The following is a 20,489-nucleotide window of genomic DNA, read 5'->3' as shown; positions in this document are numbered from 1 at the left end:
ATTGCCATAATTTTCTATTATATGAATTTTTGCAAGGAGACAGAATAACTTCATTGTTTTTCACTTGCTGTTATTACTATTACATTATGAGTGGTAGCATTTACCTTATTGTTTAACACTCTGGTCCCTTAACTTTGACAGCAAGCTTTATAATCAGTGATAATCACTTCTTGTCAACTGTGTGCATTGCCCATTCACACTCAGATTCATGTTTCTTTGTATAAATATAGAAAACATACCCATCTTACTAAAACTATAGATTTATATTAGGAGTATCATAGTCAGCATTAAATAGACTTTTTAGGTTGTTAATAAAGCTGTTTTGTAGGAATTTTAAAACTGTGGCTCTTTTGGTCCATGTTCTATGTCTGTCCAGCTCACATCTTCTTGTTTCATTTTGAATATCTGATTACAGAACTCTTCAGTACAAGTAGCTACTCCTCTGCTTTCATCATATATGAGTTTTGTAATCAAATAAAAGTGAATTTCACATGCAGCCATATAGTTCATGTTGGTCATGAGTTAGGTTCAGTAGTTGTCCACCATGCAAAAGAAATGCAGAATTTCATTGCTCAAGCTGTATTGTGACTTGGCTGAGTTTAGGAAGCTGATTTCTTCTACAAAGACAGTATTATATAGATTTTCCAATCAATTAGTTTTACATATTAGCCATATGAAATCAGAAAGGAAAACTGTCCTGAAAATTATACAGAGAGGTATTTGCTGAATTAACCACCCTGACTGTCGTGTGGGTTCTTTAGAGTCTTTGTGGCAATGTTTGAATTACTGTCTAGTATCTTATACACAAGATGTATAAATGTGATTTTCTCATCTTTTTAGTCATGTACAAGGTTACTCTCTTCATCCATGATATGTTCTAGCTCTTACTTTGTAATTAATGCAACATATTCTATGGCAGTCCTGCAATAATTAGCTTTTAGATTCATTACAGATAATTTTTTATTCCAGACTTTTTCCCCCCTGGGAAAGAAATCTTTGAAGAACAATTTTTCCTACCCAGTAAAAAAAGGGTTCATTTGACCTTTGACACTGTGCATACCTTTCATTCTGGGACATATGTATGTGTTCAGAGGTGAAAAATATTCACAGGGATGAATTACTAAGAAGTTAATTATAACATAGGGTATTTTGTATCTTCATGGAGAGTTTGCCAATTTTACATATTTATGATATCTATATGTGACTTTCAAAGTAGAAGATTCAGTTTAGTAAGAAAGTGGTGAACCTTGTCGCTAATAATCATTATAGTCAATTAATTTATAAGCCTAGATTGTACCGCTTAAGTTTACAGTAGAAGCTGATGGCATAGAATGAATGCTATAGTAATGATTAGCTTTTTCTATAATTTAATTTTAATGTAGATCATATGCTTAACTATTAAACATTTTTAAATGTTTTAAGTAAAATTTCATAATTTAAGTTATAAATCTTGCTATACTCCCTAGAAATGAGCAGGGTGAAAACAGATCTAAGAAGGATTTTTAGCTGTATATGGGAGATTGGTCAGAGTTAATAAACACATGAAGGGAACTCCTTGCAGATAGGTTGTTTTGTTTTATTTTGTGGAAAACCAAAACCCACAACTAATTGAGTTTTATTTTTAGATATTTTCCTCCTCTTATTATGGTTTTTATTAATACTTCAGGATATGTGTTTTATGCTTTTCTTTGCCCCATGGCTTTGTTTTGCCTGTTGTTATTTTGTGTGAAATAACTAGGGTGTTTCCAAATAAGGAATAGCTAATACGAGATTTATTAATTAGCCTTGTGTATAGTTCTTTTGTGAAGCAAACTGTATATCGACTGAAACAACAGTTTGTGCTTTCCTGAGAAGTGTCATTTTGTGAGAAGACTGATGTTCAATTCACATATACTTGGCAGGTTTAAGCCAGCTATGAGGCATAATAAAGCTAAAGAGACTTCAATTTTAGTGATAACAGAATCTATCATATGTATAGAGCTTTGGAACTCATCCAAGATACTTTCAAATGCACTTCTATTTAATATTCAAATATAAATATGTTACTGACTGAACCTTGATTTGTTTTTTTATAAAATTTTCTTGCCTTGGGTATTTTAGATGTACTTTTGAATATGAATATTTGTAATTTATTTATTTTTATTGTGTCTTTTCTTTGGTTTTTCTATTGGTAATGGAAATAAACTGAGTAGTAATTGGAAGATTTACCTTGCTCTTCACTATTATTTAAGAGCCATGTAATACACACAAACATTTCTGAACCCTAATATTAAAACAGAAATAATAATCCATGTGCCCACCTTAGAGGATTATAGTATGAATAATATGGTATTACATATGTCAAAGTGTTCATTTATTCATTAAAACTATGTGTTAAGTGTTTTACAGGTATTGGAGTAAAACGTAATACATTGGGAAGAATCATAAAGGAAAAAAGAATCATTTAAATATATGTGGAAAGTTTCTTGAGGCCATAAATGATTGTCATTTATCAAGCTTTTACTATTGCCAGGCAGGGTAACTCATGCTTTATATCTATTATTTCATTTAAGTTTTTTGCCACTGTTGCAATGTCATTCTTACTATCATTTTACAGATGAGGAATGGGGCTCAGAGAATCAGGGCTTTAAGTGCATTTTGAGCACCTATTACCCATTATTTGCCACTATACATTGTAAGCCCAACAGACATGTTGTCCTGCCCTCATGGAGCTTAAATCCTAGAGGGGGCAACAGACTCAAGTCAAATAATCACCCAGATAAATATAACATTCACAACCAGTGATAGGTGCTATGGTAGATCCGTTGTGATACAGGAGACTAACGGGAACTTGCCTTGAATGGGAGACAGAGTACCTGCCCTGGGGAGTGAGTGATCCTTGAGTTGAAATCTGAAGGATGAGTAGTAGTTCATAGTGCAAGTGAGGGCTGGAAGGTGGGCAGGTAGAGAGCATTCCTTTGGAAAAATAGTCAAGGAGAAGGGGGGGTGACCGAGGTGTCCACTGTCCAACCAGTAAGGATTGACATCCACTCTTTTTACTCAAGTAGAAAGAAATGAACAGAAGTTTGAAAATAATCTCAGCAAAGCAAATGCCTTACAAGAAGATCAGAGATGTGGGACTCTGAGGGAGTGTTCACTGAGATGGGGAGAAAAGAGGAATGGGTAGGTTATTAGGAGCCAGTTTGAATAGTCTAGAAAAAGGACTAATCATGGTAATAACAGTGAGAGTGGAAGACAGGAATGGCAGGGATTAAATCATTTTTGGAGGAAGAAGAATGTCAGTGAAAATGCTGGCCCATGACTGCCTTGCTGTGAGTGGCGTTGTAACGCAAGATTCCTGGTTAGTGGGATGGAGAGCTCACACAGACCAGGGTCTGATTCCTGGATCTGCGACTTTACTAGTTGAGTGATTTTGGATAAGGTAGTGAATTATCTCTACTTCAGTTTCTTCACTGGTGAAATAAAGATAATAACAACTTCATGCTGTTATCTGAGGATTAAGAGGGCCAATATTTGTGAGTTACCTAGTACGATGTCTGGAAAACAGCATATATTCAATAAATCTAGCTATATTATTAATTATAACAGGTAATAGTTTGATGCTGTAAATAAATTTTAAAATCTTGGTTTGGTAGAGGAAAGCACAGAGGAATAAAAAGGGAGAGATGGTGCTTCTCAAATGTGTTTAAGGGCCTCCTTTTTGTTCTTTAGGGTCTCTCCTCTAAATCTACTGCCCACAAGTGTCTTTGAGCACAGGGACACTGCCATTCATTTCCTGCCACTTAAGGCAGTGCCTGGCTCCAAAGTGATGGTTCTTGCTTAGTGATGATATTTGAAGCTGTAGGAGGGCATGAAATTGCCAAATTAAGGAATGAAGAGCCTGGTCGTGGGAAACACCTGTATTTATTTACAGTGGAGAGAGAGTGAGCAGTTGCTGCCAGAAATACTAGGATAGTCAGTCTCTCCTGCCCAGGAATGAAGGAGAGTTGCATCAGAGTCTGGGACAAGGAGACTAGAAAAAAGGACCAGATGTGATGAGAACATTGCTTGTCAGAGAGAGCACTTTCAGGAGTGCGTGGGGCAGAATCCAGATTGCAGAATTAAAATGTAGATGGTGGCGAGGAAGAGGAAGCATTGGTTGCTGGGTGCATGGATTTCTTCTTCAAGAAATCCATGGTAAAGGTAAGCAGAAGAAATAATTACTTTTAATTAGTTGCAGTCCTAAGAAAATGTATTGTTGTTATTGTTGGGGAGTTGAGGAAATGCTGACCATGAAAAAATTGAGGAAAGAGTTGCAGAGCACCCTTGATGGGGCAGGGCCCTGGAGGTCTGCCTCACCCAGACCTGAATACTAATCCCTGCGTATATGGGCAGGGACGATCTGACTGAACTGTCTCTTCTCTGCATTTTCAAAGCTTGTAGTTCAGCTAATGTAACACATAGAGCTTGGCCTTGTTCAGAGTGCCCAGAAGAAAGTCAGAGGCATTCAGACATTAGCTGAATGAAGGAAGAAGTGATGTGCTCACAAGAATGAAAGCTTGTTCATTTCTGCTCTTTCCGAATGTCTCCTTATAACATGTACATTTTTGAGGCTTAACTGGCTTTGATAGTTTTATGATAATTTATGTTTTTTAAGTGTGGGTGAGTTGGCAAGTGATCACATTGGTTCTGTTTTGTTGTGAATAAATAGTATGTCAAAGTTTTATGCCGTTTCAAAAATGTTATTTAGAATAAAACTTCCTTTGAAGCCACAATAGTCTCTTACTCAAAATATTTATTTAGACCATATTGTTTAAATATATGTTGTTCCCTTAAGGGACAATTGTAGTCTATATAAATCTGAATTTAAAACAAATAGACCTTCTGGAATTCATAGAAATACAAAATGGATATTCCAGTGCTTAAGTGTTTATATACAAAAGGAGTTGAGGTGTTCCAATGTTTGTATGTTTAGGTACAAAAAGAGTAGAATTTATAAAAAAGGATGATGATCTGAAAAGTTTAACTCCCAAATGTACCAGATGTATAAAGTTATTTAGGAAGACAAAATATTTGAATCATAAACTAGTTCAGAGTAAGCAAATGAATGATTCAACCAATTGAAAAATAAATGTACATAAAAATAAATTCACACTCTTAATTTGCTCTGATCTTCAACATAACTATAATTAAAATTAATGGAAGTGTGCTTTAAACACAACACAAAATTAGTATATTTTTATAAAATAATTAAATATTATCAAATTAGTGATTTAAAGTATTTATGTATTTTATGCCTGGAGTTTATATGTAGCTGTCCTTGAAAGATCATCATTTTTATTGGCCCTCCTTTGATTTTTGTAAAGCAGAGGCTATTTTTTTAAGCATTTATGAAATCTTCTATTATTGTCCTTCAAATTATGTAAATGCTTTAATGTCAACATAGCTCCCATATCTGAATTTATAATTAGTTTGTTAAGTGCCTTGTTTTAAGTGGAAACACTGTTTCCTAAACTCTTTTTATTTTGGTCATAGTATAATCAAGTTGTGAGTTCATTAACTAATGAACATGTTACTTAAAGAAACTGTTTCTAACCTGGGATGTTCTAATATGTTTCTCAGTTAATAAACTCTTGAAATTGAAATAAGAACTTTGGGGAGAAATATTTCCTTTTATAACCTACACATTCCTTTAATCACCAATACGTACAGCAAACTTTCACAAGCTAGCTAATGTGCAATTGGACTGTTGACATTCGAAGAGAGACCCTGAAATATTAGGCAGATTATACAATTGAATACTTCCCTAGAAGAAAACAGAAGAGCACATTAGGGATGAGGGTGAACTATGAATGGAGTCTAGAGTGAGGACTCCAACATCTGACACTGACTAGGGATTGATAGATTTAGTATTAATTAATGAAAGAGAAATACTTTACACTTGTCTGATCCAGAGCACTGGCAACAGTAAAAGCCTGTTCAGGCTTTTTCTCTGTAAAGAATAAGAATTTATCCCAACCATGTTAACAATATCTAAAATACTTTACCAGGCAATGTTTGCTGTAAAGGAAAAAATACAAAATAAAAACAATATCTAAAATACTGCCTGTTAAAAATGGAACAGTTTATATAAAAGTCCAAGTGGTTCCAGAGAAATATGAGCATCTGGAGCTGTGTGAGTGCATCTTTCAGGCACAGAGCTGCAGTTTCAGTTATTCCCATGCCCACCACCCCAAAAGCAGCAATCACTGATTGCATCTAACTCTGCAGAGAGATCTTTTCCTGACAGTTCAGGTAGTAACAGTAGATTGTTAATCTGTGAATGATCAAACTAAATCTGTTCTGTCTTCAGAATTTCCATGCAAATTAGAATTAAATATGTGAGATAAATTTATTGACTTTATCTCCTACATTAAGGAGCATAGGTTAGCTTTAGCACAACTGTTAAATATAGATTATTATTCATAAAAAGTTACACTCCATTTATGCTAATTTTCTGTGGATTCACTTTATAAGATAAACTGGTGAGATGATTTTTAAAAGTACTTGTAAGGAAATGAGAGTTTTTTTAATTTTTAGGTTTTCTATGATACAGTTGTACTGTTCCATATATAATATGTTCATATAAATGGCTTTTCCTGTTCTATATCTGATCTAACCACAAAATTCAAATTTTGTTATATGACCATTAAAATAAAACAGCGTCATTTTGTATTTTTCAAAACAAGAATGAAAATAGAATTAAAAAAATCAAAAAAAATCCCAAGGGAATTCAGATGTGATAAACAATAACAAAATAGGTCTTATTGGGCCAAGAAGAGTGTCTTTTAAAATATATCTGAAATAGTAGCAAATCATTTAACTGAAATTCAGCAGAAGAAAGTAATATTCTAATAATAATTGCCATGTTTTGCAAACATTTCACTTGAATATTAACTTATTAGAATGTATTTTTTGCATTAATTGACAGGTAAATACACTTAAGTGGAAATATATAGTAGCAGGAATTTTTTTTCCTCTTTAGATCTCTAGTGTTATAAATTCAATATCTTATAGAGGATGTGATCCTTTATTCTTATTCTACTTGGTCTGTGTTTCTAATTTGTAGGTTATTATGAATGATGTAAAATGTATTAGTGAATGACTTTTTCTTTTTTTTGGTAAAAGATTTTGATGATATCAAAACTTATTTTTAAAACACTCCAGGCCCCTATCAACATAAAGCCTTTAAACATGGAAGTGGGCATTATTTATTAAAATGTTGAAAAAATAGAGTATCTTTGAACAGATGTTGATCTTTTTTTCCTCCTTTATTTTTCAGGCCATCCGCTGTACACTGGTAAACTGCACATGTGAATGTTTTCAGCCAGGGAAGATTAACCTGAGGACTTGTGATCAGTGTAAACATGGCTGGGTGGCACATGGTAAGGAAAATCAGAGCTTATCTTCCCATTCTTGTTATGTACACGTGAGAGTGAGTGTGTGTGTGTTTCTTAGAGCAGGCACTGGCCTGGAGAGGTCAGCTGTGTTCCAAGTGATAGTTAACATTCAGTCCATGGCTTTTAACCAGCATATTCTTGACTCTAAAAATTCAGGCTAGGCAGTCCACTGTCCGCAGAAGGGCAAAATGTTTATGGGACAGTTGGGCCGCGAGGTTCTTACTGAGCATAGGAGCAGCCAACAGGCACCTGGCCTGATGGAAACTCAAACATATCACAGTTGGCCTTTCAGGGCCTGGACCTCAGAGGGAAGCTGGCAACCTCTTATTGCTGGAGAACTCCTCATTGACTGTTCACCCTTGTCACATGTGTGAGGGGCTGAGTTTATCCTTCCAGATGTTAAATTTTGTATGGCCTAAGGTGGGCAAGAGAGTGAACGGGAACATTATTTGGCTGGTATCTGAAAAAAATCTGTAAATACCCCCTTTCAGTGTGCGTTGGGATTGGAGGTGGTTGATGTTGGTAGAGTGTGAGCTCTGTGTAGGGGCGCGTTTTGGGGGTGGGGGTGACCCAGAGCGAGGGATGTGAGCATTGAGGCTTTTTGCCAGGTGCACAGAGCTGTTCTGTCAAATATGCCTTGACTGAGAATTTAGCATATTCTTGCGTATGGTTTACATTTATTGTGTTTAAGCAAAAGGTGACTTGGAAATAAGCAGATTTTTTTTTCACCTCCTAGGCTACAGAATTTTTAAAGATAGGTAATGTTTATAAAAGAAATCCTGGCTTGGGATTTTTTTGACAGCCTGGGGTATTGGCTCTTAAGTGGACATATTCTTCATTCCCAAGCAGTGCCAAACATCCAGTGGGTTGTATTTTTGTAAATGTCATGTTATTCTAGCAAGATCTGAGGTAACAACACTGGGCCATGCCTTGAAATGCTTTTAATTTATCATGTACCTTGCTTGTTAGAGCATGTGTATTAGAGTTACAGGGACATTTCAGCCATGTTTCTGTGTGAGATAGAGAGTAGTATGAGAAGAATCATTGGAAGGAGTGTGTTCCCACCATGTAGCCACAATACTGTAATCCTTCAGTGCCCCAGGGATGGAACTCTTTCCTCCTACCTCATTAACAAGGCCAAAATCTGTAACACTTCTCAGTCCAGTCTTGAACAACAGATGAGCTATTGTTACCTTCCCAGTCGATGTATTTGTTCTCTCTTCCTATATTGGCTTGCTATGACTGCCCTGCCATAATAAAATATCATAGGCTGGGTGGCTTAAACAACAGAAATTTATATCCTCACAGTTCTAGAGGCCAGAATTCTAAAATCAAGGTGTAGGCAGCATTGGCTTCATTCAGAGACTTCCATTCCAGTTTGAGACGGCCACCCTCACATGGTCTTTTCCTCTTTGTGTACACACCCTTGGTGTTTCCTTGTGCATCCAAATTTTCTCTTCTAAGAACACTAGTCAAATTGGGTTACGCTAACCCTAAAGGATCTCATTTTAACTTAATCACCCTTTTAAAAGTCCTTTCTCTAAATATAGTCACATTCTAAGATACTAGGGGTTATGGCTTCAACATAAGAATTTTGGGGGAACACAGTGTAGCCCATAACACTTCCAAACATCCTTCTTTCCCTGAAAAAGTATTCGTTCTGCTAGGTAGTAGGTACAGAGCTCACGTCCCAAGCCCATCAAGAATTATGAGGTCACTGGTGGCAGTATGGGTATAGACTATTCTGAGGTCTAATTCTGGCCTTGCCACTTCTATGACATGTTACTCAATATCCCTAGACCTCAATTTTCTTATCTGTAAAATAGGATTAATAGTACCTACTTTACAGTCTTATTGTGAAAATTAAAGATAAAATATGTAAAGCCTTTAATAAATGATACATGTTAAAAATAAACTGGACAATAGATAAGCAGTAAAGGGGGGGTGGTCAGTCATTAAACAAAGGGCTTTTCATTTAGTCTCATTTTTTTCCAAAGCCATCTTGTATTACTATCATCTGCTATGGTAGCCTTGTGAGTATAGAAGTGGACTGTGTCACCAGAGTTTGTTTTATCTATCTAACTTCCATGTGCATATTACATTAGTAGTATCATGAAAAGAAAAAGCAACATTTCTTCCTTCCTGAACAACATAAATTATTCCTGGCCAGTGATTACTTTGAAGACTTTCTGAAGAATATGATTTTTCACCCAACTTGAATAAGATATTTCTGTTACACTAGATTGCGCTTTTCCTACTGTACCATTAAAAATTCTATGCTTCTGGGATATTAATTTTGGGGTTTCTCAAATCTAAGCCAAATGAATTCTAATTCTTTCCCTCAAAATTATCACCTTGACCTCTTTTCTCCCCCACAACAGGGATGTATTTGTGTACAACTCAAAATACATACATGCAGATATGCAAATTCTTATTCATTAGGTCAAGTATGACAGTGAGGGGTTGGCTTCTAGCCTTTGAATTGGCAGTGGAATGAGAGCACCCACTCTTTTTGCCCCTAGCATTTCAATTAATTGCTTCATTCCCTCCCCCTGCACAGAAACCCTGGAATCATGTCTCCAATTATTTCTGCTCAGAGGTGAAACACAGCAGCTTTCTGGCTGTCTTACACAGTATAGTGTCCTATGTGAGGGGCGAGGAGGAAGTTACTTGGTTTTTCTAGTGTGTAATTTTTCTGCAGAAGTGTATGGAACAGCAATAAAATTACAGGGATACATTTAATAGAATTGTTTCGTGGTAGCACTGAACATACTCTGCCTGTTATTGTGCTGTTAAAACTTTAGTATCTGCTGCTAAAAAAAAACCACATGCCAAAATCAAGTATTATCTTTAAAATGAAGAATTTTATGCCAGAAGCAGTAGCTCATGCCTGTATTCCCAGCACTTTGGAAGGCCCAGATGGGAGAATTGCATGAGGCCAGGAGTTTGAGACCAGCCTGGGCAACATAGCAAGACCCCATCTCTAAAAAAAAAAAAAAAAAAAAAAAAAAAAAATTAGCCAGGCATGGTGGTATGTGCCTGTAGTCCTAGCTACTCCAGAGGCTTAGACCGGAGGATCTTGAGCCCGGGGAGTTCAAGATTGCAGTGAGCTGTGATCAAACCACTGCACTCTACCCTGGGTAACAAAGCGAGACCCTGTATCTTTAAAAAAAAAAAAAAAAGAAAGAAAGAAGAAGAAGAAGAAGTTTTTAGAAATTTATTGGCCTCTTTTGAATAAATATCTTTCTATATCTCCTTTGTTAGCAGCATCTTCAATTTATTCCTAAAATACTGGATTTTATGGGTCATTATTACCATATATATGCATAGACACATATACATGTGTATGTATACATGTACACAAATGTGTACAGACATACTCCATTGCCTTACAGATTGTTTCTCAAGCCTGCTTGAGTTGTTGACATTAGCTGCTTTAGAAAACCTTGAGAAAGATGTTTTAAAAATTTAAAGAGAGTGATTAATTCATTTTATTATACTATAACACCTGGATTTTGAAATTACTTACTGGGGCATGTTACTATTCTCAAATTAGTTCCTTAAAATCTTTAGCACTAGTGAGTTAAGAGGAGAAGGAATGACCCAAAACAGTTCTTTGAATACCAGTAGATATTTCCCACTGAACTAATAAAGGATTTCCTACCTCTTCCCCCCATTAATGAATTTCAGTGCTTTCACTGAGATTTGATATCACTTTGATAATGGAAAACAGAGCTTATTGAATTTAACTTTATTTAAAGCAAACTTTTTTTATTTTGGTGTATCATGGCCATACCTAGTCTGTAATAACTAGTTGGTAGACCAGAAATAGCTCAGAATTTTTAATTTTGCTGTGTTCCTCTTCTAAGTTCTAAGGACTGTAGCCTATTGCCACTTAATTCACTTAACTACTGTATTTCTTTTCTCATGTTTGCATTGTCTTCTCTCTGCTTTTCTTTCATTCACCTGAAACGATCTGAGTACATTGAAAAATAATGACAAAAATTTCCCACAAGTTCAATTCTGTTTTGTTCAAAAGTACCAAAATAAGATATCAGGATAAGAATAGTAATGGGCTTCTTTACTAGTGATATAAATGTTTTTTGTTTTTTTGTTTTTTTGCTCTGTTGTAGAAATTCAGTTAGCTGTGTTTTGAAGCTTTCTCTCTATACTAGAGTAGTAATTGGGCCATTCATAGAATTGAAGCTTCAGCCAAAGATTTTACATAGTCTTAAAAATTAGCCAGTATTATTCCCCAGTGTTGAGTGGGTCCTACTCAATCATTCTCCCTTGAAGAATCTCTGCTTATAATGAGAGATGTTACCAGTAGGAGCTTTTGTTGCCTTTGTGAAAAACTGGAGGCATGATGTAAAGGTTGATAACTGCTATACTAAACCATTTTTATTGTTTAACATTTGCAAATTAACTTTAATATCCATAGTCCAGATGAAGACTTTATTTCTAAACTATTAAAATGAAGGTACATAAATATTAAAAATAAAAAAGAAATAAAGTAAACTGGCCGGGCACAGTGGTTCATGCCTATAATCCGAGCATTTTGGGAGGCTAAGGCAGAAGGATTGCTTGAGGCTAGGAGTTCAAGACCAGCCTGGGCAACATAACCAGACCCTGTCTGTACAAAAAAATATAAAAATTAGGCGGGTGTGGTGTTGCATGCTTGGAGTCCCAGCTACTCTGGAGGCTGAGATGGGAGGATCACTTGAGCCTGGGAGTTCAAGGTTGCAGTGAGTTGTGATAGCACCACTGCACTCTAGCCTGGGCAACAGAGCAAGACTCTGTCTCAGGGGAAAAAAAAAAAAAAAAGGAAGAAAGTAAACTAAATTATAAATGGTTTTAGGAAATATTTAATGATGATCCAAGACAATTGGAAAATTGTTTTTTTCCATGATGGTCTACATTTGATTAGTGTATTTGATGAAAGAGGTGGGCAGATTTTAGAAAGGTAATTTATTTAAAATATTTTTTCCTTTCCTATGTCAGTAATTTTTATTTCTGATGAAGCCCATTAAAACTATTCCTTTTATTGACAAAACTCACAGAACAAAACAAAAACCCAGTTCCACTGTTTGGAGGCATGTCAGGTAAGCATTTGGCAAGAATATGAGATTTGATGAATAAAAAACATATTATATTGCTTAATGAACCCCACAGCAGCTTTCTCTGTGTAAATTTTTTTTTTAAAGAATATTTTGACTTTAAATGAAAAGGATGTGCCATTCCAACAAGGTTTGTGAATGCTAGAAGTTTCATTCACTTCCACAAGATCTGAATTAACACAAGTGTTATTTTCTTTGAATGAGGTCTGCCTATAAGAATGCTTCTTGTACTGGAATTCTTGAAACCTCTTGTTTATTATGTTCTAGAAATGTGATTTCCTTTTATTACTTGTCATTCATTCAAGGAAAAGATAGTTTTACATTATTACTTTAATTATTTGCTAATCAAGTCAGCTTTTTCCTTGTCCATATTTTATCCGAACTCTTCAGATTTTTTAAATGTAAAATGAGCAGACTTGGCTTGTATCATCTGGATCATCAATCAGTAGATATTTATTAAACATATATCATACGTAAAGAATTGTGCCAGGTATCCTTCAGTTCTTCACCGCAGGAAATAGTGAGGAGCCTAAAGTTAATTTAGTGTCATATACCAACCACCTTTATGGTTTAATGTACTGTAAGACTTAATATTCACATAATCCATTAATTTCAAAACTTTTTTTTGTAATCCATTAGAAGTAATTTTTTTCCTTTTTTCTCACTATCGTTGAATTTGAATTTTCAGCTTTTATTTGGTATGGTAAGACATGATATGAAAGACCCTAGGGGTCTAAGATACTCCCATCCAGATTAAAAATATAGAATATCCCATTAAATTTGAATTTCAGATAAACAGTGGATGATTTTTTAATGCAAATTTAGTTGAGTGTTCTATATTTTTATTTGCTAAATCTGGCAAGCCCACACCTAAAAGGAAATCCTAGTAAGACTCAGTTTGCATAATTAAGTCCTAAATCGGGGCTGTTGGTCATGAGTGTCCTATAATCAAAAAGCTTTTGATTATATCAGTCCTGCATTTGGAATCATGAGATCTCAGTATGCTGTTTACAAATTCCTCAAATTTGTTAGAGGCATGGTACTTTATAAGGATGTAAGCAGGGCAGGTCAAAACCAGTAATTTTTCATTTTATCCTATGAGATAAAGGTCACATGTCTTTATTATTTGTCCCAGTCTGTGTTCTGCTTATAAATTGTCTAAATATCTGTGAAAGTAGTTTGTCCACAACTGGTAACTCTGTATTACTCTCCCTGACTGAAGTGTGTCCAGACACCAGCATAACTAAAGTAGTACAGTAGTAACATTTCCTTTCCCATCCTCTTTTCTTTCCTAGTCTTCCTCCCTTCCTACGTCAAATACAAAAGCATGACTTTTCTGTGACATCATGCTCATTCTGAGTCACTCAGCAATAATATCTATATGATAATCTGTAAATTTGTCAAGATAAAGAAAGGAGAATGAAAAAATTAAGTTTCCTCTGACAGAGGAAGATAATGTTCCCAGATGTTAACCTGCAGCAAAGCTCTGGCCTGGAGACAGTCGCAGCAAGAATGAATTTTGCTTTGAGAGAAAGGTTTTCTGGAGGCGTACTTAGGATTTGGTGAACAGTATGACACAGGTACTAATTTGAGTCCTCAGTGTAGGGAAGTAAATGCCAGCTTAGCAGTGGCAAAGTGAGAACTTGATCCTTTGGGAAGATGCTTCCAGGGCTTTGGTCAGAAACACAAAGATAGGAACATTACAGTCCTCTTCCCTTGGTGCACTGGTTTGGAAAAAGTAGGAACTGATGCAGTATCTGCTTTAAAAAATTTGTCTTTCTACTAGACTTAATCCTTCCAGATTGTAATACTGAAACCTGGCTGTGCCTGGCTGCAAAATTCTCTTTTGGTTAGGGAAACCAGCTTTTAGCTGCCTCCTAGCTCTGGTGAGGCAGCTGGGGCCTGGTCTGTCCATGGGCAAGGTCCTTGAACATTTCTCCACTTATTTTCCTTGTAGAAAGCAAAAACAAGGCCATTTTCTTGCCTGGCACAGGAGCTTTTTTTTTTTTCTTCTTCTTTTTCTTTTCCTTTTTTTGCTTGACCTGAGGGCACAGTGCCCTCTTCTGCTTCTCTCCTTCACTCCCTGATCACTGCTGATAAGCTCTAAAGGGAGGACATCCTCATACATGCAAAGGTTTGGTGCTTGATTAATGACATTAGCTATTTTCTTATTGTGTCCCTGAGCCGCTTATTTTGATTTGTTTCTCCGCCTGCCCACCTTTGGGATAGTGCTTTGATCTCCCTAAATTTTTTTTTTTACACACAGCACAAACAGTGCCTCCCCTTCAAAATCCTGGGCTCTCTGCCTGTTAATGCCCCAGATTTTTTTTTTCTAGCTCTATTTTATTCAGATGGAATGTAAGGTGAGTATGACAAGACCTGGCCCCTAAAGTATAATCAGTGCTGGTCCGCTGGTAAGGAATTTCTTGGGAGCATCTTGAGATTGAAACACACAGAGCTCTATCTCCAGGGTATGAAAAAGCTTCAGGTAAATGAAAGGGAGGCAACACACAAAATAAGTGAGTGCAGCTCTGCAATGAGACTGTGAAGGTTCACATCATGGCTCTACCACCTACTGTCGGTAGAACCTTGGCCAAGTTATGCAATCTCTCTGTTTTCTCATCTGTGAAACGTGAATTATGATAGCTCCTAGCTCATAGGGTTCTTCTCAGATGAAATGAGATAATCCAGTTGCCTTGCACATAGTAAACACTTAATAAGTGTTAGTTGTTATTATGAAACTCTTCCAAAGTAAAACTTCAATTTTGAGGACATGACAGACATTTTAGCAAAGTTTAGTGGTTAAAAGTTGGATGTAGCCAAGCCAGTGGTCAGATCCCTCTCTTCCTCTTGTTAGTAATGCCTTCTCTAAGCCCCAGTTCTTTATCTGTAAATTCAGATAATAATAGGAATGCACCTAAATATCACAGATTTTTTAGGGAGGATTAAATGAGAGTGGAGTTGGTCCAATATTCTGGTACACCAATTTTAGCTGCTGATACTATTATTATTAAATGAATAAAACAATATTAAACATCAGTGTTAATGATAATATTAGTGTCACACTTAAGGTGTAAATGTGGAAGTGATGGTATGAACTTTTCTCCTTCTGGGTAAAGTTTTCTTCAGTACTCAGCGGCAGAGGTCACTAGTTCTTTTGGCTGTGGGGCCAAGCATTCCCAGGTGAAATCGTTTTCCCCCAGCAAATTGCTCCATACCTTCCATTTTTCCTAAAATATCAGTTGAGCCCTTATTTGAACAGAAGTAAGGAACACTTCACACCAAAAGTCATATTTTGAGAAGTGCAGACCAGTTGAAATGAATTGTAGGAATACTTACCTGTTAAAAAATCCAAAGCCCAAAGTAGGTGAATTTTAGACAGGATTAAGGCTACCTGTTTCCACAGCTATCTTTTTGCATGTGAAGTGCTTTGATGGGCTCACCACTTTATCATTTTATTGCATTTTATTACATCATAAATTTTTATATCTTGCTAACGATCCTACAGGAAGCTTAATTGTTTATAGGAACATCTTAATTAACTGAAGTTCACCAGGTTAAGCAGAACACAAATTGAAGGGGTTATAAATGAAACACACTCAACTCCTCTCCTTTTACTCAGGATAAACTAGGAGATTCCGCTGGGTCATAAGGACCCGATATGCCTCAGCAATATCATGTTGATACTTTCAACCACTCTTCCTATTGTGTCATAAATGGTGACTTCTTCCAACCTTCTCCCACCCCTTTATTAAAGTGTGCAATTACTGGATGAGATAAGCATGGTATTTCAGACAGAACTCAGACCTGTATTCCGGAAGCCCTGAAATGTTGTTTATGCATTCCTATTTCTTAATAGCTTTTGCTTTTGCCTTTATAGATGTTTGTAACTCTTCAAACCAGCTTCTTGAATTAATCTGTTATTAGTTAGTGAGCATGTAGCATATAGTGTGTAGAAAATACTTCAAGAAGTTATTACCACAGTTGGATAGACTTGTAAGCAGTATCAGTTTAGGGGCCCAGTAGCGAGGTTCCTGTCGTCTTTGAGCTGCTCCCTGGTACCCAGGGAAATCTCCACTTTGACTTCCTAGTCTTCCCAGCCTGCTGTATGGCCAAGTAACACTATAAATGTAAGTGCAGCTCCATTTAATTGAAAGGACAGTCATAGATTCAACTGTCTGAGGAATGTAAAGGGAACTCTAGACCTGACTGTATAATAAAGGAAGCCACTATTGTGGCTTTTGAGTGCCTGAAATGTGGCTATTTCAAATTGAGATGTGGTGTAAGTATAAAGTATATATCAGATTTTGGAGATGTCATCTTTTAAAAGAAAAAAGAATGTAAAATAGTCTTTAAGAATGGTTCTTATATTGTTCTGATGTAGTATGTCAAATAAAGTATATTTTTAAAATTAATGTCACTGTTTATTTTTACTTTCTAAATTGAAACTAAAAAAAATCAAAATTACATATGTGGCTTGAATTATATTTCTATTAGACGTGGCTGTTGTAGGCTCTAGGTATGAGATAATATATTTGGATAACTAGAGCTTAGTTTAAAGTGTTTTGGTGGCAAGTAGTTAGAATTTAGGTGTGAGAATCCTGACAACCAAAATCCAGGTTCTTGTCCCTTTACTTAAGACTGTAAACTCTCTGCTAGTCCTTCGTACTTCATACTTGCTGCACTATTGATTCTGTACAGTCTTTCCTGTGCCCTGTTCATAAGGGAAGAGAGATTCGCACCCTCCACCCGCTAGCCCCATCCCTGGAACAATTATGTGCTCCGCTCTTTATTCTCTCAGAACACTTTGCTGAGATCAGAAGGGTAGTTTGTGTGTAATACTGATCCATTGGCTTGGGAAGCTTAGGAGGAGGGGCACTTCATCTTCCTGTGCTGGTCTCTAATGCAACATCTCCCATGTGGTTCATGGAACAAAGGTTTATGGAAACTCTCAATTTATCTAAAAGTCTCAGATTCCCGATTGCTAGTTTCTTTTCCAGCTGCCTCTTCCCATTTTAAGGTGTAAGCACAGCCTGCAAACACTTTGTCTTTAGTTTCATTTGTGCATTTCTCTTTTCCAGTCCTTATTCTGTTTTTGCCTTTGCTGCTGCTTTCTGTATCTTCAGACAAAAAAATAAGTGAAATGTAGATGGGAGGTTTTAGTAGCCCAACTAACCAGGAAGTAAATTTTAGAGAAATTAAATTTGTTCAGCCATTAGCAGATGTTGGCATTTTTGTTTTATTCAGAAGATACCGTTCTTGAGTGAAATACCTTCCCCTTTTATTGGGCAGTTCTTCTATACTGCTTTTCCTGCAAAAATCCGAGGGTAAGACATGCCTCCCTCCCTTTGGCTGATCATGTTTTCCACTATCAGTAAAAATTAAAAAACAAATCAACTTCTAACATAAAAGAAAACACCTGTTTGGCTTGGAGAACTTGGCTAGGAAGGTCTTTTTTCTGACATGCCAAAAGCGACCATCACAGGGCCCCTTAAAAAAAAAAAGTCATTTTTTTTTCTTTATTTCATGTGAGCATTGGCAGAAACTCTGACAAGCAGTTCTTCATATTTTATTATGTTCTTGTCTGCAGAATCTCTGTCAGGCAAAAACCTTGTCAGCGGAAAACCTGTCGTAGGATCAGAGGAGACAAAAACAGGTGTCACACAGGCAGTCAAAACTGAAGGAAAAAAAGATTAGGCTAAAGAGAGAGAGGCAGACAATTACATTAATGCCATTGCTTTTATCTTATAGATGTGTGTTATTATCTCAGGGTGCTGAGTGCGCAATTGCCTCAAAGAAAAGTAGACAGGAGACAAGGGGAAACTTGATAGTTATTAACTGAAGAGGCAGTGTGTCAAAGCTGGATGGGGTTCAAAGTTTTGCAAAGGAAAAAAAAACTGCAGGCAGCAAGCAAGGGCTGTGTGGTTCTGCTTTCGGCTACATAAACCTAGTAGCAATCTAACGTTTTCTACTTGGAAACAGATCATAGAGAGAAAAATTAATGAAAGATTTCATTTGGAGGTTTTTGGGGTAACATTTATCCTGTATCCATGAGACTGAATCATATAACCTTTTTCTCTCATAAAATCTTGCTACAATGTGAGACATGGTGAGGCATGAAGACAGGCATTTGTCAGTTCAGCTTTGTTGTTTGGATATGTTTAAAACACCTATTATCAACACACTTTTAATTAAAAAAAAGCTATTAAGAAGCTCTTTTACTAAGTGTGAACATCTGTACGTGCAAGCTGTAAATTAGGAGATCACATATGTGTGCCTCAGTCAGAGACTAAATGAATTTGGCAAGTGTTTTCTATTACTGGATTTTAAATACAGTAAAATATCTTAAGGAAAATTGCTATATTTTACAGTTTGTATTGATTTTTTTTATTGTGCTTGTTGGTACTGATTAATAGAACTTTTCTAATTAGGAATTAGCATTATTATCATGATCAAATCAGTAACCAGAATTCAAAGCACTAACCAATTTCTCCCCTCTATTTCTTTGTTCACATTATTTCACAAGCCTACTTCTTTTCTGAAAGTTTGGGCTCTGTTTAATATGTGTGGCAGTATAAAATAGTGTCATTTTGCCAATGTCCTAAACTCTGAAAGATTTTTAGCCTTGTTGATAACTCATACTTGTCAAACAGCTGACTAATAGAGAATGTGATGGTAACTTTTAGGTTTCCCCATCTGGTTAATCATATGTTGATCATATTAGTAGAAAAATCAGATATTGTTCTAGTTCTTAATATTTTCTGCTCATGCATTTAAAATTTTGTTAGTTTAGACTTTTCTTAAGCCCTAAGACTACCTTCTTAACCCCTTTTTTATGAGCAAATCTTTATATAGGGTCTTTTATCCCACCCGTTACTAATACAAAGCAGTTTGATACTTGATATATGTATTAAGCAAATCCAGCAATCCAGAAGAAAACACACATCAGTGTCAAAAGTGCGTGTGATACCCCAGAGTTTTAAGGGATTACAGTGGGGGGAAAAGATTGGTTATAGATCTTGAATGAGATTTAATGCTGAATTACTGGGGAAAGGAGGAAAAAATACTGGTGACACAAAGGTGACGTTCATTAAAGAAAAAAAAAAAAAAGAATGAGCATAATAACTTCTTTCTTTAGGTGTTTCCTACCAGATGCTGGCTTTTTGTACCAGTACTCTCTCTCAATTTCGAAAGATTTTCTCACTACATGTGGTAGAGTTTAAAGCATATGTTTTACAATGTTTCTTTAGTGAAATTCTTATATAGATATTAATATTATGCTGCTTCAAGAAAATTAAATCTTTAGAGCTAATAATTTGGGGGGTAGGATGATTATTCTCTTACAGAAGAATTCATTTTTTGGTTTAATACAAGGATGTACACAGTTCATTCAAGTAGCAAATTTCAGTAGTTACTTTTAAAATGGGATATGTTTTATAGTCAGCATACTATACGTATGATTCATTGATATAAATTGAATAAAGCAGGATTTGTTTAGCCAACTCTAAGCTAGCCTTGGAGACTGAAGCTTGGCTAGAAAGACAACAGTAATAATAATTCCCAAACCTGGTTTCAGCAAGTAGATTTAATGACCAAATCTTTTTCTAGATCTACTGTCAAATTTTCTCTTTTCCCCTTACCACCTTCTGGTGGAGTTGCTACAAATGAGCAAAGATATGCCCCCAAAAGTGGGCCATGTACAAAAGAGCAAGGAAGAGGATAAGTAAAACCAAAGACCTGTTTAATCTACTAGTCAGGAGAGTGAGCTTCTGAACAACCATGAGTCGACAGTCTACTTTGTGTGTGCCTCAGTCAGACTTTAATGATTTCCAGAGTCTGTCCTGAAAACTTTATTATGCATAAGGCCACAGGGGGGAAATGCTAATCAGTTTGAAATATTGGAGCTCAAATTCTACCCTGGACTAATTGTGGGTGTTTGTATGTATATGTATAT

The 20,489-nt window shown here is 36.0% G+C and overlaps 1 protein-coding gene across 2 annotated transcripts in view; it reads left to right on the top strand.

Annotated features, from left to right (window-relative positions):
- BNC2 (basonuclin zinc finger protein 2) overlaps positions 1-20,489 on the top strand; it is a 276,551-nt gene that overhangs the window by 126,808 nt on the left and 129,254 nt on the right. For both annotated transcript variants that reach the window (XM_069474221.1, XM_069474220.1), the window contains one exon: positions 7,301-7,403. In XM_069474221.1, coding sequence (XP_069330322.1) covers positions 7,301-7,403 — 103 coding nt within the window. The remainder of the gene's footprint in view (positions 1-7,300; positions 7,404-20,489) is intronic.

Source organism: Eulemur rufifrons, chromosome 7 (assembly GCF_041146395.1).
Source record: "Eulemur rufifrons isolate Redbay chromosome 7, OSU_ERuf_1, whole genome shotgun sequence".
NCBI lineage: Eukaryota > Metazoa > Chordata > Mammalia > Primates > Lemuridae > Eulemur > Eulemur rufifrons.
This window is presented reverse-complemented; position numbering and strand designations above follow the sequence as displayed.